Below are 21019 nucleotides of genomic sequence, written 5' to 3'. Positions count from 1 at the left end.
CCATGATAACAAGCAGAGCTTTTCCAAATTCAATCATTTTGCCACGACTCGAGATATCACAATATACCAACTACTCGATGTTTCTGACAAAGGCAGCTGAAAGACGCTCCGACATCATAGTGTCGGCTTCATGACTCGCAACAACCTTGCCGAGCATCTGTCCTGGCTGTTGAATGATCAAGCCTGCTCCAAGCCTGTAACGCCATCTTTTCCAGTCTGTAGCGACTCTTCTCAGATTAGCTTGCCTCAATCTCAACACTCAAGCTCCCAAGCACGACAAAACATACGGACTACTACATCTGACCGCCCCGAAGTCGTTACTCGAGGGAGAAGCGACGCGTCGGGTACATCCAATGGACGGGCTGGATTGGGTCCAATATCGCGGCAGACGGACCAGGTGATATTCGACGACGAGGAAGACGTCATGGGACGCCTTGTGCTCAGCTCGAAAGCCAAGAAACCCAGCCTTGTTTCCAAACCACAGCAATTCCCTACGCCTTCAGCTGCCACTCAGGACATTTCAACCCAGCGAGATGTTATTGTCAAACGATCGAATGAGTCGCCACCCGAAAAAACACAAGTTCCAGTGTCGGCTCCAGCCCGACAGCCCACGAGTAGTCCCGACTTTCCAGATCTCAAGACTGGCGGTATCGATTATATGGACTTGACCGACGATACCTTTGCTTCTTCCGATTCATTGTCTTTCGATAGTGACGTGAAGCTATGGCGCGAAGACTATGCGACTCGACCAGAACCCGAGCCGGCCGTGTCAAGCGGTAGGAAGAGGAAGAGCAATGAGATTTCCAAAGAGGAATTTAGCGATTTCGGTGATCTACCCGACGTCTACGAACTTCTAGGCACCGAACCTCCACCTCCAAGCCCGACACGATCCGCTCGACGCAAGAATGGACTGTCTAGTACTCGAGCTCGTCAAATCCGCGACATCCCATCAATTAGTGAGGAAGACCATGTTATGTTGTCGCCTTCAACTCGGGTTCGCAACCAGTTTGTCCGCGAAAAGAGAACAGCCCACTTAAATGAGTCCAATCAGGACCTGAAAGGTTCTACAAACCCATTGAAGGCACCCGCAAGCTCTGGAGATACCAAATCACTACCTCGAGCACCATCACTACCGCCAAATACAACACCTACAGGGGATGAGCTAGTTATTCCCGACTCTGATGACGAGTTTCTTACACCGCCGTCTCATAATGACTCTCTCACTATTTTGAAGGCTTCCACGGTCGGAAGCGACAGCGTTGAGTCGCCGGAGCTCAAGCCTCCTATATCGGCTGTCAAAATTGACCTCCATACGACCTCCCAACGTCAAATTTCGTCTGGCTCAACTATTACTGGCGAGCCAACAAGCACAACAAACAGCTCACAGTCCAATAGACCGATAGCTGGCGATAGTCTTCACGAGTCACGCGGCGGGGCCTTTCCTCCCTCCAGCCAAGAACCGGTTCTCCTCAAGCAATTGGCTTCCGACTCAAATGCCTTGACCAATTGGGCGGAGTTTCTCGATAGACTCATTCAAGAAAATGGAAAGAAGTTTTCGCAGGCAATAAACGAAAGATGGTCGAAACCGCAGCGTGCAGAGGTCAAGGCTGAGAAGGAGCGTCTGAAACGGCAACGATCTGCTATCGCTGAACTCGCTGGCCCAGTCGAAGAATACAGAATCCTCGGCGAGAAACGAGAGAGGCTGGCCCAGCAGATCGCTCAAGCCTATGAGGAGAGTCTCGATACAGACGAGGACGAAGTTCGGTTAGATGATCTTACTGATGAAATCCAAGAAGTTGAAGATGGCCTCCTTAAAAGCATTCGGGATGCTAGGCTCGATGTTGGCGGGTTTCTTGCGACCACTAAGACCTCACATCTTGGTCCAGCCCCTGCACCAGTTGTCGTACTAGGTACTCAACCCGTCTTTCAAAACAATGTCAATATGTCGATGGCTTCACGAGATGCCATCCCAGCCAGCGAAACGGGCACACAAGTGGTTCATCAGACTCAGTTACCCAAAACAAACGCTTGGAACCCCCCAGCCTCTAGAATTGAAGCATCGCAAGAGCTAAGCGTTCTTTCACAGGAGGATGACGACCCTTCTGCACTATTCCCAAGAGATCCTACAAGAGCGTCAGGAGCGCCTTATCAACAGGGACGGATACTTAAATCTAGGCCAGCAAGTCTCATCCCTGTGGATGCAGAGTTTGATGTCAGTGACGAAGAGCCGTCGGATCCTGAAGACATTCAGTCTCGTACCCAGGCCCGGCCTCCAAACATATTCCCACATCTGAGTAGTAGTAGCCGACGGACGCCGCAAGCGACACATCACCGAGCGTGCGATGAATTCAGTGATTTCAGCGACGATGAGGAGATGCTCGCTTTTGCACAGGACTACGAGACCCGTCAATCTCTGGCACCCGAATCGCAAGACCAGAGAAAGATCTTTTCAGAGACGTCGGGTAATGCGCCAGCAGCGGCAAAGTTACGAGCGATATCAAAAAAGTCGCTACCCTTGATGGCTTCTGAAGCGATCCCTGCCCAGCTGATGAAGTACCCATGGTCATCCGAGGTCCAGAGGATGCTTAAAGATCGGTTCAGAATGAAGGGTTTCCGTTGCAACCAGCTCGAGGCAATCAATGCTACGCTTGGAGGCCAAGATGCCTTTGTACTAATGCCGACGGGCGGCGGCAAGTCACTGTGCTACCAACTGCCGGCTGTTGTCAAGACTGGAAAAACTCGTGGTGTCACAATTGTTGTGTCGCCATTGCTCAGCCTGATGCAAGACCAGGTTGATCATATGAAAGCTTTGGGGATACAGGCCGTTGCGTTCAATGGAGAGTGCTCAGCTGAATACAAGAGGCAAGTCATGAGTGCTTTCAATGAGAAAAGCCCGGAACACTTTCTGGAACTATTATATGTTACCCCGGAGATGGTGAGCAAAAATGTCAATTTCAACAGCGGGCTGGAAACGCTTCATCGTAAAGGAAAATTCGCACGTCTTGTGATCGATGAGGCACACTGTGTCAGTCAATGGGGTCATGATTTCCGCCCAGACTACAAGATACTTGGTCAAGTACGCCAAAAGTACCCAGGAGTGCCTGTTATGGCCCTCACAGCTACCGCGACCAAGAACGTCATTGTCGATATCAGGCACAACCTGGGAATGGACAACTGCCAGATTTTCTCACAAAGCTTCAACCGCCCGAATCTGTACTACGAAGTCCGCCCGAAGACAACAAACGAGAAGGTTATGGACGCAATTTCTTCTCTTATTCATTCCAGATATGCAAATCAGAGTGGAATTGTCTATACTATCTCACGAAAGAACGCTGAAAAGGTTGCTGAGAGCCTCTCGGGTAACGGTATCACGGCCAGGTTTTATCACGCAGGTTGCGATCCCCAGGAAAAGGTCGAGGTTCAGAATTCCTGGCAGAGAGGACATGTTAAAGTTGTGGTTGCTACAATCGCATTTGGAATGGGTATTGACAAGCCTGATGTGAGGTTCGTTATACACCATGGTCTTCCAAAGAGCCTGGAAGGCTATTATCAGGAGACTGGCCGCGCAGGCAGAGATGGCAATCCTTCTGACTGCATTCTTTTCTACGGAAAGGCGGACATAAGAGTCCTGAAGAAGCTGATTGCGGATGGAGATGGTAGCCACGATCAAAAAGAGCGCCAAATGTCTATGCTGAATAGAGTTACGGCTTTTTGTGACAACAAATCTGATTGTCGAAGAACTGAGATTCTTCGCTATTTTGGGGAAGACTTTTCTGCAGCACAATGCAGAAAAAGCTGCGACAACTGCAAGGCTGGGTTGACTTTCGAGCAACAAGACTTTTCTGAATATGCCGTTGCTGCCATCAAAGTTGTCCAAGCCCAGAACCGCATCACGGCAGTGCAATGCTCCGATATTCTCTTGGGGAAAAAGTACCCCGCGAATGAAGCAGAACTTTCTGACGAGTGGCATGGCATGGCAAAGGGCCTTAAGAAACATGAGCTGATCCGAGTCATCGACAAGTTGTCGGCCGAAAAGGCTTTCAATGAGGATAATCAGGTTGGTCGCCATGGCATGGCGATTCAATATCTACGTCTTGGACCAACATATCGATCGTTCCTCTCGGGTCAACGTAGGTTGATGCTGTCGATTCAGGTGCCGGAGCCTGGTGCAGCCAAGAAAACCCCCAAGTCTCGCTCCAAGAAAGGCGGCAAGGCATCGGCCGAGGAAGAAGCCTCGAATATGCCCTCAACGTACGTTTCTTCGCCTGTGGGCCGGCAGAAAAAGAAGTCGCGGACGACCGAGACTGATCGCGGGAACACTGGGCAAACAGCATACTCGTGGGAGGATGCAGGTTTTGTAGTGGACGATGATGATGACTACGACGACGCCTTTGACAATCTCCCCCAACATCGGCCCGCGAAGCCACCCTCTCGTACTTCCGGGCCGCCGATATTGGTCGATACTGACCTGGGAAGCCTGGATGAAACACACCGAGACATGGTTGAAAGTTTTGTAAGGGAAGCAAAGCAAACAGAGGAGAAGATTCGCAACCAGAAAAGCTTGAGAAGGCCTTTGTTTACCGACAAAGACTTCCGACTCATGGCTATTCATTGGACTACCTCCCTCGAGAAGATGCGCAGGATCCCAAGCATCGACCCCGACAAAGTCAACGATTACGGTCCTAGGATCCTCCGCATTTTGCAAAAACACTACAATCACTATCGAGAAGCCATGGATCCTCGGAGTGGTAGCCGAAATCAGGACGTGGTGGACCTTATCAGCTCGGAAGTCGAGATGGATGATGAAGGCCTCGAGGACGAAGACGGCGAGGATTCGCACTACTTCAACGGCAGCTCAAGGCCAGATGTGCAGGCATTTCACAGCAGGCTTCAGACCCTAGGCAGCACACAAGCTCAGACCAAGACGCGAGCGTCTAGTAAGAGCAGCGGAGGCACGAAGAGGTACACGGGGGGGAAAAGATACCCCAGCAAGAAGCCTACAAGTGGCGTGACAAAACGCAGAAGTACTGGTGCCAGCTCCGGCCGTAAAGCTAGCGGCTCATCGACAGTAGGCAGAACCTCCGGCAGCGCCCCAAAGACGCCCAAGAAGAGCGGGATAGGGTTGATGCCCATGTAAAGCAGAGATCAAGTGCACCTTTCTTTTTGATTCACGAACCCGACACTATTAGAACATGGAGATATGGATACGGATACAATTGGCAGGGAGGAAGTGGAGGATGGATGATGAATATTTCAATGACATGCATGGGCACTTGTTTCTCCCTTCTATGATCATACCCCTTTTCCACGAAGCTTTGAAAAATCGAGACTCCAAACATTAGGTAGATGACAGTGATTTTTGAGCGGGCGGGAGTTGACGGTGTTTCTTCTGCATGGGCGGCGATTGGGGGCTTCAACTTGTTTCGATTTTATACACCACACAACCCTCGGCGTTTCTGGGACGCACGCATAAACAAGGAGCTTTGCATTAGTCTAGGCTTGCATTTATACATTAAGGTAGCTAAGTAAGCCACCTGTGCCATGGCATCGAGGAAAATAAAGCCTGATTGTCACAAACATGCACACAATAATGAAAGAGAATTCATACTATGGACCAGCAACGTTCTGCTTTTGGGAACTGTTGGCATAGAACCCTTTACTTCTTTGATTAGAGTTCTTTCTACATCTAGACAGGCAGCTCGTCGAGCGGAAGCATGTGATGCGAATGTTGCGATGCAGCAATAGTGTGCCAGCCTAGATTACCACTTAGCTTCCTTCTTCTCCGTCCTAATTCCAGCACATCGTGCACAATTTGGCACAAAAAGAAAGAAAATGTTGAGCGAAAGAGTTTTGACTCGTGGCCGGGGACTACGGAGTCCAGACAAAGAAAACGGGAGAGCAAGACTGTGTCATCCCTTAAGTTATGTCCCAAACTCCGTCAACCGTCTTGATGTTAACCTGGTACGCCATGCTGCTGAAAAGAATTATTTCGTAAATGGTACGCCAGGCTCTTTGATAATGTTGAGGCCGATAGCGAGGCCACGAGGTTCGTATAGCGAAGTCAAATCGATGGAATGTGATGTTACATTGGAACGGAAAGCATCGTTCCTGGGTGAGGCTGTTAAACACGCTATGCTGCAGTAGAGGTGTATAGCTTTTAGTGCCTCCATCTGGGCTTTGAATCTTTCGGCTCAGCAGGAGAAGGTTTACGCATTGTAGACCGAATACTCGAGACAGAGGCAGGGCTGGCCCGACCGGTTTCTGTGGGCTGAGGTAGAAGACTAATCCTCCTTGTAGACATAGCAAGAGAGCTAGCAGGCCTGCTGTGCCGGTCTCCGTCGGGTCCGATAGATCTTGAGGCCTGTAGAGACGAGCGTCTGCCGGAGAGGGCCGTTGTTGATTGATGAGAAGCCAGGCGTGGCTTTGGCAATGGCTGAGAGTTTGCACCAGGGGACGCAAGCCTCTCCCGGAATGAGAGGTTTGAATGACTGCCTCTAGTGGGCGTTTCGTCGACTCTGGGAGACGCTGATGAGGCACGTGCTAGAGGGCTGCGCAATGTCGGTAGCTTTGAGGTACCAGAACCTGGTGTAGTTGAGCCAGCAGATTTATGTGCGACAGGGCTCTTCTTAGCATATGGACTCGGTGTCGTTAGCGTAAGAGGTTTAAAGTTGTGACCAGTATCGACATCTGACGTATTTGTCGAAGCGTTCCAACGTGGGCGGTGTGCAAGCTTCGAATCTGGTCGTTTAATCTGGCTAGGCGGCAGACTGGCAGTAGACGAAGAGCCGGTGATAGTGGAAAGGCGAGAGAAACCCGATTTCCTGCTTGTTTGTGATGTTGGTGCTGGCAGTGAAGAGTGTCGACGGTTCGAGGGAATTTGGCGGTTGGCAGCACCTGGCGTAGCCCGTACTTTTGGGTTTTTTGATAATGGCGTATGAGGATCCAGTCCCAAACTCGACATGATAACTGACGATGGTGGTGAGCTGCCGGGGGTTTCACGTCCGCTACCTAAGGTTGAGCGATCGTTTGAGAGCATACTGGAGATGGAATCCCGTAGCTGCTGACCCTTATCTGCATGAATTTCCTCAATCAATGACTCTGCATCTTTCATCTGCTGTTTCAAAGCCTGCCACCTATTTTGCATGTCGTTATGCAAACGCAGAATCTCACCATTAACTGTTAGCCGCTCACTGACACCCTTGTCGATGATTGAGAGGACACGCTCAATGGCTGGCCCGTAATGCATTCTTTTCGCCTCGTAGCTTTCCAACTTCTTCATCATAGCAGGCTGGTTAGTCAGATGCATACCGGAGTCGGCAGCCTCTCTAAGTTTGAGAAGAGAGCGCTCGACAGACTCTTGCATCTTCTGCGCTTGCCTACCAGCACCTCGGAAAACAATAACCCATCGATCCTCTCCTAACTCCTTGCGCAGCGACTCAGCATCCTTCTCTAGCTTCTTGTAGCTAGCATCAAGTCCTTCACGACGCATGTTTAGCTCCTCACAGGCTGTGGGAAACGATGGCTGGGCCCTCGCCTCAAACATGGACAGCCGCATCGGCAGGAAGTCAAGAGATGCCCGCAAAGGCTGCATTCGAGCAAACAGAGCCAGTAAACTCGAGTCGTCCTGCGACAAGGTGGGAGTGCCTGGTGAGTTAGGTGTTACTGGGAAGGTCGGAAGGCTATAACGACTTGGTGCCTGCAATCGAGCTGCCTGAATAGGGTTCTCTTCCACAATTGTCTCAAGGTCCCCAATGTCAACACTGTCAGCGTTGGCAGCCATCAAGCTCTTGTGGCGTCGTTCTTCCATCTCAAATACCAATCTGCTGAGTTCGTCCATTTCCCCTTGTACATCTCCGAGAACGTTGTTCCAAAGTTCCTCCCACTCCATAGCTATTTCCACCTGAGCTCTTACCACATGTAGCGTCCTGCGGATTTTCTCCCACTCATGAATGACTGACTCCATTTGCGAAACAGCTTGGGTCAGGTCTTGCACAGATACATTGGCAACATCTTTCCTGTTTTGCAACTGCTCGATAGCTCCAACATAGGCTTTGACAAGCTCCTCAAAGCGAGTAATAGCCATTTCTACTTCAGCCAGGCCCTCGCGACCACCAGCTGCAGCCCACTCGACATCATCTTCGCTATCCAGGCCTTCCACAACCTCCGATGCCTTGGATATCCAACTCCTGATTTGCTCGGCAGCATTGATCAGGGCTTTGGCAGCCACCTGAGCCGTTGGAATAGCAGTAACCTGGCTCGCTAGCGATTCAGCATCTGGGAGTTGCAGTGACGTTAATTGAGCAAGCTGAGAGGCAAAAGAAGCGCGCGATAGTGTGTATATAGAACCGGGGCGGTTATGGCCAGGTGTGAAATATGAGTTGAGGCTAGGAACGTAATCGGTTGGGGGCGTAGCCGGCGTAGAAGTTGCGATCGGTGGTGTATCCTTCGGGGGTGGAGGAGGAGGAGGTAGGCCTGCACTATCAGGAGATGGAGGGCGTGTGGTGCGCTCGATGTGTTCGCGACGAGTGTCCAGGGTGACCTTTGTCCCATTGCCGTTGGTGTGGTCAGGGAGACGATACTTTTGAGTGTCCATGTCCAGGGGTTCGGGGGTCTGAATCTCGGGCAACAAGGCCACGGTAGACTCGGGAATCTCGATCTTGAACGGCGGTAGCTCAAGATTGGGGTCGTGGGCGACGGGCTTTGGTGAGGAAGAAGCGCCGGCGCCCTTCCACGGGCGACCGCGCCGGGCGATGACCGATTTGACCGAACCCGCTTGGTGCTTCTCGTCGAGCTGTCGAAGCTGATCCTCGTTCAGACGGCCGATGCGATCGTTTTGAGGCGTTATCGGGGGCGTAGAGAATTTTTGGGCGCCAAATCCCAAAGCTTTTAGTCGGGCAGCTAATCCTGGTGAGGTCTTGCGAAGAGCAGATGATGGTAGGGGCGACGTTGGAGTAGGAAACGGGAGAAGAGCGTTTGTTGACGTTGACGTTATTTTTGTTATCGTGGCAGGGGTTGTCGCGGCTGAGGCACCGACAGTCGTGCTAGTCGTGGGCGTATCGGTGACAGACGAGGCAGAAGAAGTCGGAGTCGTGTCAATAATGGAAGATGAGAAAGTGAGCAAGCTGGAATTAGGATCTGGGGTGTAGGTGGAGGAGGGATTGGCTGAACCAGGGTTGAATGGCAGGTGAGATAGTTGACCAGGGACATCAGCGAAATTCAGCAGGCTGTCCGTGGGCACATCATGGTCCTGGTCACTGTAGCAGTTGCCGCTGGTAAGCTCGCCCACGTCGGTAGGTCGGTTAGTTTCAGGGCTTGCAGCAGGCGTTGATAAAAAGGGATCAGCCTTTGACATCCAGTCGCTGTCGTTGTTATCTTTGACGGCAGAGGTCGTCGCGTTCAAATCGCCGGTGTTCATCTAATCGTTGGAGTTGGCCCCTCGAAAAGCGAGGGACAGCTGGAAACCTGGTAAGAAATTGGCCGTACCAGTCCAAGTTATGAAGTGCAGATCCAGGTCCCAGAAGCCAGGATTTGTTGGATGGGTTTGGGCACTCGAGATCCAGAAGCGAAATGTTCTTTGTAACCCGTCAATGCGCAGATGGAAAAAAAATAAGACAGGACAGATTGGATGATTGTTGGTGAGGCGTGAAATCTCCAACTTTTTCTGCGTAACTGTCACAGAGTGTCCTTATGCACTCGGAGCCTCTCCCTCTATCTCTCTGAGACAAATATCTTGCCTTTCAGTGCCACTAATCACTCTGGCCCAACCGTGCGCTATCAGCTGTCATGGTATTGCGTAGCCGTGATCGCTGAGGCCAATACGAACCCCAATGACAGTGTCGGGGCAGAAAGTTGGAGGGAGAGTGGTCGAATGAATTACAACGCTCTCACATGCACATGCACATCTAGGATGTGATGGATGGGCTGAGGGTTGCTGTCAATGAATAGCTTAGGTGGAGCTAGCGGCCAAGTTTTGAGGGTCCTCTGTAGCACAGATTACCAGACTGCCAGCCACTGATTGGAGGTAAGGCAGCGCACAAGAAGCGCAAGAGACTGCTGCAGGAGTGTAGAAGTAACTGCAACAATAGAAGCAGGCCCAATTCCCTGGTGGATCAGCAATGAACAGTCAAACGTTCATACACTGCCGTTTGAGTCGATTAGGAGCTTTCGTCTCGGCCTCAAGCTATAACCTCGCCTAGCTCAAACAGGTAGACAAATGATAAGCACATCGGCAGGACAGGTGCGTTGGTGAAGGGTACAACAAGAACAGTCGGATCAAATGTTGTCGCGGAGGAAAGTTCAGATGGGACCGAAGTATTTGAACTCTCATTAAACGAGAGCAACACGGTTATCGTCCGATGGGGACATAGAGACAGAGAGTGTCAGGCGGGGACAAAAGGGGGCCAAAGTTTCGGACAGAGTATTTGAAAAGAGAATAATAAGATGTGTCCAAGATGAAATGACTGTCGTAAGTGGAGAAAGGTAGAGTTGTAGTTGGCAGGAGAGAGAAACCAACAAAGATGAGTTTGTAGTCAAACGCTTGTAGTCAAAGGTTAAAGAAAATCTTGCTGGCAACTTAAGGTCTTGAAGATTGGTGACTTATTAGATGAGGATACCTAAATGGAAGGGCCAGAGGCATGGAATAGGCTAGGTTTCGGCAGGTACAAGGTTGGTAGCCAAGGCCGGCGAAAATAACATGGGAGTTCTGTTTGTATAAAAAACCGTGGGGAAAAGAATAAAGTGAACAATAAAAGTTAATCTCAATCCGGCAATCAGAACGATAGTCAAAGAGAAAGGCCAAACGAGGTAAGATGGAAGCCACTAAAAGTCAAAGACCTCAGCATAAAGAAGGTTTATGAGGTGTCGTTAAAGCAACGGGTACAAGCTCAGATGAACACGGAGTCATTTCTCTCAGCACTCTGCAAAGAGACAAGAAGCCCGCAGGGAGGAGTACAGTTGAGGATTTTGAATTCCATACCCACCTATTCGTAGTCTCGTCTCTTTGTACAATACTTGGACGCAGGAAAGGACGATGTTAATATTACATGCTACGTAGTATGCTAGATTGATGCACGCTGACCTGGGATAACTGCCGGGATTGGATCATAGGTTGCCTCTGATTTGCTTGCGAATTGTGTGAAGAGGTACATCCCTGGTCAATGATCTCGCCTAGCAGCAGCCGGTCGGAATTAGCGTATATCGACCGGTTCATGGATAGGCTGCTGTCGATCCAGAGGTTGCTTAAAGTGAGGAAGCTTGTAAAGTGGACAATTAGTTGGTTGGGAACAGAATATCATATGTATTCAGTCTCGAATCAACAGACATTGAACTGTACGGAGCCACGAAGAGAAGTCATTCTGGAGAAGATGCGTTGCAATAGAGCATGTGCAGAATATGCCATTTGTTAGATCACAATTGGCAGCAGTCGTCAGAAAGCTACAGTCTCACCAGAATCATTTATTGATGAACCTTGGAGAGGAAAAAGAAAATAAACAGTGGCAATACGGTAGATGCAATAGCATATGCACAGAGGTATCAACATCAATCTAGGTATTCATTCACCAATTACGGTTAGATTTCAGAAAGCTTGAGCTGTAACAACTGGCTGATAGTGGAAGTCTGCATTTCAAGTGCATAAACCCAATAACGGAAGAATTAACCATCGGGCCCGTCCCGAGCCCCAGGTTCGACTTTCACGGGGTTCCAATGGCCTTTGTTGAGCGCGGAGCTTTCTTGTAAACGGCTCCTTGTCGTCATCGGGATGGAGTTCCAATGAAAGTCTGAAACTCGTAACTGTTGATGCCCATAGCAACGGGCCCAGTGCAGGCAAGCAAGAATTCCAATCAACCTGGAGGAGATTAGTATGTCCGATAAAGCCTGTGCTAGAGGTCTAGCCCTCTGAATCTGCAAACCCACGATCCGTTCTTGTACAATTGCATGTTGCCCGGGGATATGATACTGGCGTGCTGTCGGTTATCGACAATTGTGATATTAAAAGAGCTTCGCTGCTGTGCTAATGATGCCGATGCTATTGCTCCATATTCGATCCTCCCTTAACCCCATCTATTTCTTCATCCCTGACATCTGACCGTGCAATTTGTCGTGTTGATACACGCCTACTATACCAATTGTTCCAAGCTCAAGGAACGGGCGGTCAGATGTGTCCAGTCAACGGCCTCTTATTCGAGCTTTATTACTTGTAGGGCTTACTGGATGGTCTTGCAATTTGTACCTGTGTATTGCAGCTTCTTTCCCTGTCTTTGGCGTCTGTGATGCCGATCTTAATCCTCTTCTGTCCCAAGCCATAATAAATATCTGGTAGCTCTCTGTCGACTCTAGGTACATCTCAAACCGCCATCACGATAAACGAATACCTAGAAAACGTATCGACTCTCCCTCTACCTCCCTCCTGCTCCTGCTCCTGCTCCTGCTCCTGCTCTACCGATAAACCCTGACGACACGCGGCTTCTGGAAAACACGAAATCTTTCTTCAATCCTTGCTCTGTTTACGACCAGCAGCTTAGCTTCTCCATCGTCGTTTAATCATCCCTGTCACGCGTTGGCCCTTCGCTGTCCAGTCGGTATCCATGAGAATTGGAGAACTGGATGTGTAATCTTACCCTGGCTTTGCCCGTGCCTGTCCCGCCAACCACTGACTGAATCCAGGCATCAGGTCGCCCCATCGCCGTTGGAAACCCCCTGGAAATCATTCATCCATTGAATTTCCCCTTCCCGTCTTGTCGCCGTCAACTTTTTAATTAATCTAATTCCTCCCCCTCCTTACCTGGTCTCATCTTGTCTTGCTGTCCTGTCTTCTGTCTTTGCTGCCCCTCGATTACTGTTTATATTCGAACCTCGCCTTTTCTGTTATTCGCTCTCTCAATCATTGTCCCTCAGCCGCAGCGCAACCCAGTCGCAGTTCCCGGGCTGATCCATTATCAAGCCCCAATTTCCAGGCCAAGCTATCCCCGAGATATCGTGTGGGACCTCATTTCTCGTGTTTGTGAATCTGTGTAAGTGCAGATCATTGTTCACAGACACAACGTCACTGTCAAAAGTCACAAGGTTGATCTCGCGAGGGTCGGTCGACTACTGTACTGCTACGCATCGATAAATCAAGTTCAAGCTCTATCACACTCTGCACGCTCTTTTGTTTAGCACGGTACCAGCATAGCATCCATAGCATGATGGCTGCCACCAACGATCAGACACCGTCATTTCGCTGCGACTCCCCGCCTCCAGACGCTCTTCCAACACCAGCTATCGGTGCATGCCCAGAGCTCTCTCGCTGCTTGTCGACGACATCCTCTTGGTCGCATGGCAGTAACGATGCCAATCCTCGGGATGCTCTGGGCATTGAGAAATTCAACCGTCATTCCACCGGAAGCCTCGACACTAGCGCGCTGAAGAATCGCCATTCAGATATTTCGGCCATTTCTCGTCACTCCAGTTATAACTTTGACGGCAGGAGTCGCCGACGGGGATATATGCGGCCGCAAGGAACTGATTTTGCCGCCAGCGCCCGATCCCGCGAGAGTGTGATGAGCCTGGGCAGCATCGCGCATCTGCAGTACTATTTTGCTCGAACAGGCCTACTTGACGGCAAGGGTGGCCAACTGGCCAGGAAGAAGCAGCAGCGCGCCACCCTGGATCTCTCTTCCTTGGACACGAATGCCGAAGCTTTGCCCAAGATCGTTGGCTCGGATTTTGACTCGTCATACGCCTCTACCGACAGCAGCCCAGATTTCAGCTCCCAGGGCTTCGGCACCGACCTTGTTGAGTCTCCTATCGAGGAGCTGGATGATTACTATGAGGACAACTTCAGTGATCTTGGTGGTGATATGCTCCCACCGACTGTGAGTACGTATCACCACCGTGAAAAGGTGGTCCCTAAGCCACCTACCATTCTGGAGCTCAAGTCAGAACTCGAGCAAACGCTTGGCGACGCCAAGAAGGCACTGAATGAAGTTGAGGCGCGAAGAACCGGTACTTACGAGGCACCGGCCATTGTCCCCGATTACCCCAACATGCCAGCAGAAAACACACAAGGATGGTTTGAGCTGCAAGGAATGCATATTCTCGATGTTGTTACGCTGGCAATCCGCGCGGCAAAAATCTACTACACAGCACACGAACTGCCTGACCGTCTTGACTCTATTAAACCCGAGAAGCAAGTCAGGGCAGACCTGCTAGCTGTCATGGAAACATTAAGGCAGATGGCCACCCGAAATTTCAAAGAAGGCATGAGGCAAGAGGAGATCAAAACGATGAATGACTGGGTCGAGAGTGTCTTCGACATCTTGAAAAAGGAACAGGAGATCGAAGATGCGGAGAGGGCTGAACGGGTCGGCTGGACATGGCTCAAGGGCGACTGGTCTGGTCGCGAATTGGAGCGGGAACGATCGTTTCTCATGTCCATGGACACGGCTTCTGAACCTTTACCAGAATGGAAGTCAATGTCGCCTGCAGATGCGAAGCCTACCCCTTTCCTCGAAGCCATGCAGAATGGTGTGCGACTGGTTAAGCTTCACAATGCCGTTGTGCACAAATCACGAAGACGATTTGGTGCCATTGGAAGCTTTCATACCGATACCCAGAAGCCCTATCGTTGCGCTGATAACTTACGATACTGGGTCAAAGCTGCCGAACTGCGCTTCGAGGTCATGTTGAAAGTCGATGTGCTCGGAGTCCAGTACAACACATCTCCACAGGTCTGGGTTGATTTTGAGACCGCCATTCTCAAGTGGTCTCGCCATGTGCGCGAGGAGATCACTCGCGAGCTTGAGTTATAGCAAGCGAATCTTACACACTCTTTTTTGTTTCTGAAGTGACGAGGGACATGCCCAGCTCGATTCACTAATACCCTAATGATTGGACGTTGAGGACTACACAGGAGTTCACTTTGCTGGTTTTCACTTTTATTTTCTTTGTTATTCCTTCACTTTTTTACCCTGGAAAGATCATCGGAAATTGCATATTGCGCAAAGAGCATACCGACCTCTTTTGTTCCGCCGGCATGACGAAAGCACTTTGAAGCACGTTATTTTATATTCACCTTCTTAAACACCACCGGCTTGGAGAGCCCGGCAACGCCCTTTTCTTCTTAGACAGAACTCCCACTACATTCTAGCATATACCCATTGCATAGGCTTAACGCGGATGAAGACATGTTCAGCTTTAAGCTGTTAGACTGAATAAATAACGTAAATACACTATACTTATCACCTTGATTCTCTACTCTGACATATGAACTTGGATCAGAAAGGTCACGTCCACAAATGAAGATTTTGATAAATTAATATATGTATGTATGTATGCATTTATTTTTCTTTTCTTTTTCCGCCTCTGAATAAATATATATATATCGTACCTACTTTAGGTATTCGCTCCAACAGAGCCCAAATTCAAACCAGAAGCTAAAACGACCTTATCGTGAAACTGACCAAAAGCCATAGCAGCTACCAAACTCCATTACAAGTGTGGATATCATAACATATCATTTTCAGCCTTTCCAATCCTTACTCAATATCGATCTTGTGGATCTCAGTCCACTCTTTCTCAGCCTTGGGCACAGTAATAGCCAAGACACCGTCCTCCATCTTGGCGGTGATACCCAGACCGTCAACCTCGTCGCGCTCATCTGCTCCCGTGGGCGGCAGAGCTACGTTGCGTTCAAACATGCCGACCTTGCGCTCGCCAGAGCTGAGAGTGCTGAGGAAGGCTTCATCGCCAGGGCGGTGGACGACGCCTGCGATCTTAAGAAGGTTGCGGTCGGCATCCCAGTTCACACCAATATCCTCCTTCTTTGCGCCGGGGAGGGCGACGTGAATGACATATGACTTCTCGGTGTTGAAGATGTCGATAGGTGGGTTAAAGGAGGAGTCGGATAAGTCATTGGTGTTTTGCTCCTGGTTCTGGTTCTCTTGGAACTGCTCGCGCATGTTGCGAAAGAAAGGATGATTGCCCCATCCGCGGAAGAGACCAGAAAGGTCAAAGGGGCCACCGTAGGGGGGAGGGGGAGGATGAGGGCCGTGATGAGAACCATGGTGAGGACCGTGGGGGAAGCCACCGCGGCCTCGACCTCGACCGCATCGAGGGCCTCCACGGCCACGGCCACGGCCTCGCCCAGCCCATTCAGGCCAAGCTCCGCACTGATTCTCTTCAGGAGCAACTTCTTCGGGGTCAGGGACATTCATGGTCTCGTCAGACTCGTGACTTTCACTGCTGGTAGCTTGCTGAGTCTCGTTTGCCTGCTGGCGTTGCTCATTGCGGGTTCGACTGTCGGGAGCACCTTCGCCAGAGAACCAAGGACCCCAGACGAAGCCGTCAGCCTCGGGGGGTGGAGGAGGTCCTCGTGGACCATGTCCATGCCCATGGGGATGAGGAGGGTGAGGAGGGTGAGGGCCAGCTGGCGAACCAAAGGGGAAACCCGCCATGAAAGAGGGAAATGGAGTCTCAGTCTGGTGATCTACTCCCCGGCCAGTTGCTTGATTGGGATCAAAGTGCTGAACAAAGTCCCAGAAGTTTGCATTGTTGAATGGGTGTGGCTGTCGACTCATTTTGTGTAATGTATACTTATCAAGTAAGGTTTATAGTAATGATGATAGTGAGGAGAGGTCAAGAGTGTTTATAAAAGTAGGTGATGTAGAGGAAGCTGGTGGTAAATATCGTACCATGTCGACATAGCATGCGATTTATATAAAAAAATTCTCTATTGAGACGGGCTGCCAGATGGGGCATCTCATCCGCTAGGAGGCGAGATCTAGACACATGCGTAACCCGCATCGTAACCTTGACTAGGCACAATACACACACGTACCAGACTTACATGAATTGGTCGAACCATTCGGATCAGCAGAGAAGGCAAATGCGTCTGATTCGGGACATTCTTGTTGCCGCGCGGCCACTCGCACACTCACATCTCCTTGAAATCGCCTTCAGAGAATAAGGTCTGGGGTTGCATGAGGGAGCATGATCGGTCCCGAGACCAATAAAACACTGGGGGCGAATAAATTGGGCCACACTCCGAGTCCGTGAACTCGGCGCCGGTTTGTGTTTTCGCACTATCGTAATGTGCGAATGGCGACTTTTCGCAGACAATGCTATCCGAGCTTATTCGAAGGCAAAAGCAACTCAAAGAATTAATTAGCGACGATTCGTTGGGAAGAAAATACGCGCTACCTAATTTCAGCCGACTGCTGAGTCATTCAGCAATAGTACACATCATCGCCACATCAGATTAGATCAATCAGTCTGCCAGCAGCCGCGTGGCCTCTAATTGATTGTCTACTGGGCTCTGAGATTAAGCTTGACATTAATAACAAGATTTGCTTGAGCACTTTGTCAAGCGCGCTGTGTGAGAGATGGTTTTCCTTTAAAAGACAGTTGAACCTGAGATTCAGTCTCAACACGCTCATCTCAGAGAGGTGTTCTCCGGAAACTTAGATTTTTTTGATTTAGCAAATATTCAAAGTAGTAGACGGTTTCTAAATGCTCTCGTTCTTTTATTCTGCTTTATTTCCAAGATCTCCAAAGATTCGCACTTTGGGCCACAGCTGCTTGAGTTTGCCCACTTACACGGCTGGTTTACGTCACCTGTGCCGTCAACCATTTCGCACGCGTGGAAACACACGACTACCAGTGCTGACTCGACATTTTAACATGCTTGTCTGACTCATTGAAACTGAGCAATAACAATCTGTCTATGGCATAGACATCGTCGGGGGCCTTTAACCAGCCAGCAACCACTTTAGACCCTCAACAGCATCTCGCTCACGCTTCTGCGATATCTCAAGTTCTGGAAAGATGGCCCAAAACGCATGAGGCAGACCCGGGTAGATGTCAATCTTTGTAGGTACTCCCTCGTCCTTGTAGACTTGCTCAAGCACAATGCTGCAGTCTCTGACAGGGTCCATTCCACAGGCCTGGAAGTAAGTCTTGGGAAGGTTTGCATGACTGGGGAATGCAACCGGAAATGCGAGAGGGCTCTTTGGGTCAGGTCTATATTTCGCTGTGAAACTTGTCAGTACAGCCTAGGCGTGGGAGAATTGCAGGCATACAGTGAACGAATTTCATCGACTCTGCGTTAAACACGGGGACCTTGGCATTTTGCTCGTAGCTGATGAAGTACTCCTTGTACTTTTCAGGGACCGTCTGATCATTCACGCCAGAAGTGATTGGAGCATAAACACCCGTTAGAGGGTGCAAGGTCTCGGCTTCTCTATACAGATGGGAGATAGTCAGAGAGATGTCGGCGCCTGAGCTGGTACCACCAATGATGAAGCCTTTGGACGGTTTGATTCCAAGCTTGTCCACATTTTGAGATACCTGTCTGGTTTCAGCATTGCCACATTCGTCTCTTGAATGAAGGGTCACTCACCCAAATAGTAGCATCAAAGGCATCGTTGATAGCTTGGGGGAACACATGTTCGGGAGCATGGCGGTAATCAATATTCACAGCAATGCCTCCAAGCTTTGTGAACTCGGCACATAGTCCTGCTTCAGTGTCAAGATCACCTGTGATGAAGCCACCACCGTGAAAGACAACAAGCCCAGGAAGTCCGTCAGTCGGCACATTACCATCGGGCATGTATGATCTGGCGTCAACTTCAAAGCCATCTCTCAGAGGAATCTTGAAGTCTTTAGTCTGATATGAAAGTGTGGCCGCGTCAGGTTTAGGTCGATACTGTTTCACCTGAGCCATCATTTCGCGAAAAGATTCCAGGTCAGTGTTCATATCCCATCCGCTAAGCATTGGGTTATGAGCTCTGATGATCTGAAGTTTGTGAATAACTTGTGATGTCTAAGAGTATTGGACAACTTACAGGCTCAAATTCTGGATGGACATTTCCGAGGGCACGAATTTCCTCAATGTTAAGCATGGTTAGGTTGCTGAATACATAGAATGAAGACCGTATTTTTATGCCTGGCGAGTTTGCTCTGGGTCCGGAAGCCTTTGGCTTTATAGCTAGAACTGCAGCTGATGATCTGTTGAGAGGAAGGCTCGGTATTTCTCAAGATTCACATTAAGACAAAGCGATTTACAGTTCAGATTCACTGGGACTTGCGGCTGACCCACGTAATTGGGGGCTGGAGCAAAGCACAGGATGGATTCACTAGCCCGTGGTAAGCCAACAGAGGAAAGGGTCAGTAAAATGATTGGATACGGCTGCACCTTCAGCCTTCAAGTTGCAGGATATCTCACTAGGCGAGTGAGAATATGCCCTTGTCGCCGGCGTAAACCCGTGAGGCCCGGAGAGCGGGTGGACCCGCGATGCCAGTCCCCGGAAGACACCGGCTCCAAATTACAGGGACCTATTCCCCAGATTGGTAATTTCGTAAACGTCAAGACCGATGTGTTAGAACCGCGATATCGAGCTGGATATGTTTGTATCCAAGTCCAAATCGGAACACTCATCGCAATGGATCTCTCTACCTCACTGCATTATTTGCGTGACTGGAAAGAAATGACGTCAGAAGAGAAGCGCGAAGTCCTCGCGACTCCACGTGAGCCATAAGCAATGATTGGTCAGCGGCCTAGGCAGAGCTTAGAAATCTGACTCCCTGGCGCATTTCGCCATTGGAAACGAATGGCCGAATTCAGGTCAACTTAGCCGACGATCTATTTTCTTGACTTTGTTAATTCACAACCACGAATTACAATTAGACACGATGGACGCAGCTCAAACAACAATCTGTATGTTATAGTCTCCCAAACACTCAATTGCTCTTAAATTCACACTAACCTGGCTCTATAGCTTCGCCCGTGGGCGCCGCCGCAAATGTTGCGTCCCCTTCCACCACAGCTGCTAGCAAGCCCAAGGTGAGCTTCTCCTTGATCAAAACGGCTCTCAATTACTATTCTAACACCCCTTCAAGCCCTGCTGTGTGTGCAAGGACGAGAAGGCCAAGCGTGATGAGTGTATGCTCTTCTCTAACGCAAAAGATCCTGCCGCCGACTGCAAATCCCTAATCGACCAGTACCGATCATGCATGTCGGGATTTGGATACCAGGTGTAAAAGATTCATAACTTCACACGATGGAATGACTTCGGCCATAGAATATGACCATGTATAACAGATACGATAAATGTAGAATAAAGGGCAATCCATGCATGTTCCCCTCCAGAGAATATCGTAAACATTGATGGTCAGCAGTGGCGTGATATGTCCTCTTAATTTGTAAGTGATGCGCATTCCTGAAGACTTGTCCTTGATGGCCGCCGGGTCAATGTGAGTAGCGAGAAGAACTCATAAAGGCTTGAGAGTTCGTTGATTGTGAGTGTCCGTCATAGGCTCATGCGCAGGTTCGTTTCCACTGGCCTGCCTCAAACCCCCAAGAATGAAATGTCCCAACAAGAAAACATGGCCGTGAGTTCCAGTCATTTAGTCTTCTTCACATCGTCTTCCCTGCCTCGAAGGCCTGTTTTCATCATGCTCTCAACCTCCTGGGTCTTGTTGATTAGCCGAGAAACGAGTGTTTCCATCTGCTGCTCAATGCCTTTCCTGCGCTCTACTGCTTCAATAATCCTGCTCACAGAAATGGCAACGGCGCGGACTCTACCAATCGTCAGTTGAATCCTTGAAATCATTCAAGGCTCTGCTAAAATGCATACTCTTTTGTTCGTCGATCTTGTTGGAACCTGGCGATGCTGGTGCGTAGCTTGTCCATCCCTGTAGCTGACTCTTGAACAATAGCATTCATACGCTCATCTCGCCCCTTCTTCAACTGCCATCGAAAGGGTCAGAGAAAATCCGATTATAGGTTAGAACGTTGTGAATCTTACCTGTAAAAGGCGCCCCTGGGCTTTTGCAGCAAAATCGGGATTGTCGTCCTCATTGCTTGAATAATCGGATTTGTTGCTTGAAGCCATGGCTGAGATAAATCGCAGCTAAGTAAATGCACGAATCAATCTCGTAAAGCTGAAATTCTTCGGTTGGACCAAAGGAGTTGCTGGAATTTTGTACGAACAGACCTTTCTTGGTACCTCAGGTACCTCGAGTCAACTTGTATCGCAAGGTA

The 21019-nt window shown here is 49.7% G+C and overlaps 7 protein-coding genes across 8 annotated transcripts; 3 read left to right on the top strand and 4 right to left on the bottom strand.

The window, feature by feature from the left end:
* Positions 1-2: 2 nt before the first annotated feature.
* FOIG_01013 (bloom syndrome protein) lies at positions 3-5674 on the top strand. Its single transcript, XM_031197553.1, has one exon. It carries the CDS (start codon positions 131-133, stop codon positions 5135-5137), a length of 5007 nt encoding a protein of 1668 aa, XP_031073320.1. The 5' UTR covers positions 3-130; the 3' UTR covers positions 5138-5674.
* Positions 5477-10592, bottom strand: FOIG_01012 (uncharacterized protein). Its single transcript, XM_031197552.1, has one exon. It carries the CDS (start codon positions 9413-9415, stop codon positions 6158-6160), a length of 3258 nt encoding a protein of 1085 aa, XP_031073319.1. The 5' UTR covers positions 9416-10592; the 3' UTR covers positions 5477-6157.
* A 1991-nt stretch (positions 10593-12583) lies between these two features.
* Positions 12584-15263, top strand: FOIG_01011 (uncharacterized protein). Its single transcript, XM_031197551.1, has 2 exons — positions 12584-12607; positions 12664-15263. Exon 2 carries the CDS (start codon positions 13182-13184, stop codon positions 14787-14789), a length of 1608 nt encoding a protein of 535 aa, XP_031073318.1. The 5' UTR covers positions 12584-12607; positions 12664-13181; the 3' UTR covers positions 14790-15263.
* Positions 15264-15267: 4 nt separating this feature from the next.
* FOIG_01010 (uncharacterized protein) lies at positions 15268-17226 on the bottom strand. The gene is made up of 2 exons (XM_031197550.1): positions 17179-17226; positions 15268-17129 (listed from the first exon to the last, which is right to left on the bottom strand). Exon 2 carries the CDS (start codon positions 16554-16556, stop codon positions 15516-15518), a length of 1041 nt encoding a protein of 346 aa, XP_031073317.1. The 5' UTR covers positions 16557-17129; positions 17179-17226; the 3' UTR covers positions 15268-15515.
* A 199-nt stretch (positions 17227-17425) lies between these two features.
* FOIG_01009 (uncharacterized protein) lies at positions 17426-19428 on the bottom strand. 2 transcript variants are annotated; one of them, XM_031197548.1, is made up of 4 exons: positions 18822-19428; positions 18377-18772; positions 18057-18324; positions 17426-18007 (listed from the first exon to the last, which is right to left on the bottom strand). In XM_031197548.1, the coding sequence occupies exons 1-4, from the start codon at positions 18876-18878 to the stop codon at positions 17727-17729; spliced, it is 1002 nt and encodes a 333-aa protein (XP_031073315.1). In that variant the 5' UTR covers positions 18879-19428; the 3' UTR covers positions 17426-17726. The 2 variants fall into 2 exon arrangements, with proteins under 2 accessions (XP_031073315.1, XP_031073316.1); XM_031197549.1 differs by having other exon boundaries at positions 17429-18324; positions 18822-19185.
* On the top strand, positions 19289-20223 carry FOIG_01008 (cytochrome c oxidase assembly protein subunit 17). Its single transcript, XM_031197547.1, has 3 exons — positions 19289-19693; positions 19755-19819; positions 19876-20223. The coding sequence occupies exons 1-3, from the start codon at positions 19669-19671 to the stop codon at positions 20014-20016; spliced, it is 231 nt and encodes a 76-aa protein (XP_031073314.1). The 5' UTR covers positions 19289-19668; the 3' UTR covers positions 20017-20223.
* Positions 20094-20995, bottom strand: FOIG_01007 (uncharacterized protein). The gene is made up of 3 exons (XM_031197546.1): positions 20784-20995; positions 20613-20725; positions 20094-20556 (listed from the first exon to the last, which is right to left on the bottom strand). The coding sequence occupies exons 1-3, from the start codon at positions 20868-20870 to the stop codon at positions 20379-20381; spliced, it is 378 nt and encodes a 125-aa protein (XP_031073313.1). The 5' UTR covers positions 20871-20995; the 3' UTR covers positions 20094-20378.
* Between the last annotated feature and the right edge of the window lie 24 nt (positions 20996-21019).

This window comes from Fusarium odoratissimum (assembly GCF_000260195.1).
Source record: "Fusarium odoratissimum NRRL 54006 unplaced genomic scaffold supercont1.1, whole genome shotgun sequence".
In the NCBI taxonomy this organism is placed as follows: Eukaryota; Fungi; Ascomycota; class Sordariomycetes; order Hypocreales; family Nectriaceae; genus Fusarium; species Fusarium odoratissimum.
The sequence above is the reverse complement of the archived record's forward strand: the minus strand, read 5'-3'. Positions and strand labels throughout refer to the sequence as shown.

Bases quoted from the DNA above. Each gene is read 5' to 3' on its own strand.
- FOIG_01007 (XM_031197546.1), bottom strand. From the start codon at position 20,870: ATGGCTTCAAGCAACAAATCCGATTATTCAAGCAATGAGGACGACAAT. The intron at 20,726-20,783 runs GTAAGATTCACA...TTTCGATGGCAG, and splicing joins CCCAGGGGCGCCTTTTACAG to TTGAAGAAGGGGCGAGATGA. The intron at 20,557-20,612 runs GTATGCATTTTA...GACGATTGGTAG, and splicing joins CAAGATCGACGAACAAAAGA to AGTCCGCGCCGTTGCCATTT.
- FOIG_01012 (XM_031197552.1), bottom strand. From the start codon at position 9,415: ATGAACACCGGCGATTTGAACGCGACGACCTCTGCCGTCAAAGATAAC.
- FOIG_01009 (XM_031197548.1), bottom strand. From the start codon at position 18,878: ATGCTTAACATTGAGGAAATTCGTGCCCTCGGAAATGTCCATCCAGAA. The intron at 18,325-18,376 runs GTGAGTGACCCT...GAAACCAGACAG, and splicing joins CCTTTGATGCTACTATTTGG to GTATCTCAAAATGTGGACAA. The intron at 18,008-18,056 runs GTATGCCTGCAA...CAAGTTTCACAG, and splicing joins GTCGATGAAATTCGTTCACT to CGAAATATAGACCTGACCCA.
- FOIG_01010 (XM_031197550.1), bottom strand. From the start codon at position 16,556: ATGAGTCGACAGCCACACCCATTCAACAATGCAAACTTCTGGGACTTT.
- FOIG_01013 (XM_031197553.1), top strand. From the start codon at position 131: ATGACTCGCAACAACCTTGCCGAGCATCTGTCCTGGCTGTTGAATGAT.
- FOIG_01008 (XM_031197547.1), top strand. From the start codon at position 19,669: ATGGACGCAGCTCAAACAACAATCT. The intron at 19,694-19,754 runs GTATGTTATAGT...CTGGCTCTATAG, and splicing joins CGCAGCTCAAACAACAATCT to CTTCGCCCGTGGGCGCCGCC. The intron at 19,820-19,875 runs GTGAGCTTCTCC...CACCCCTTCAAG, and splicing joins CAGCTGCTAGCAAGCCCAAG to CCCTGCTGTGTGTGCAAGGA.
- FOIG_01011 (XM_031197551.1), top strand. From the start codon at position 13,182: ATGATGGCTGCCACCAACGATCAGACACCGTCATTTCGCTGCGACTCC.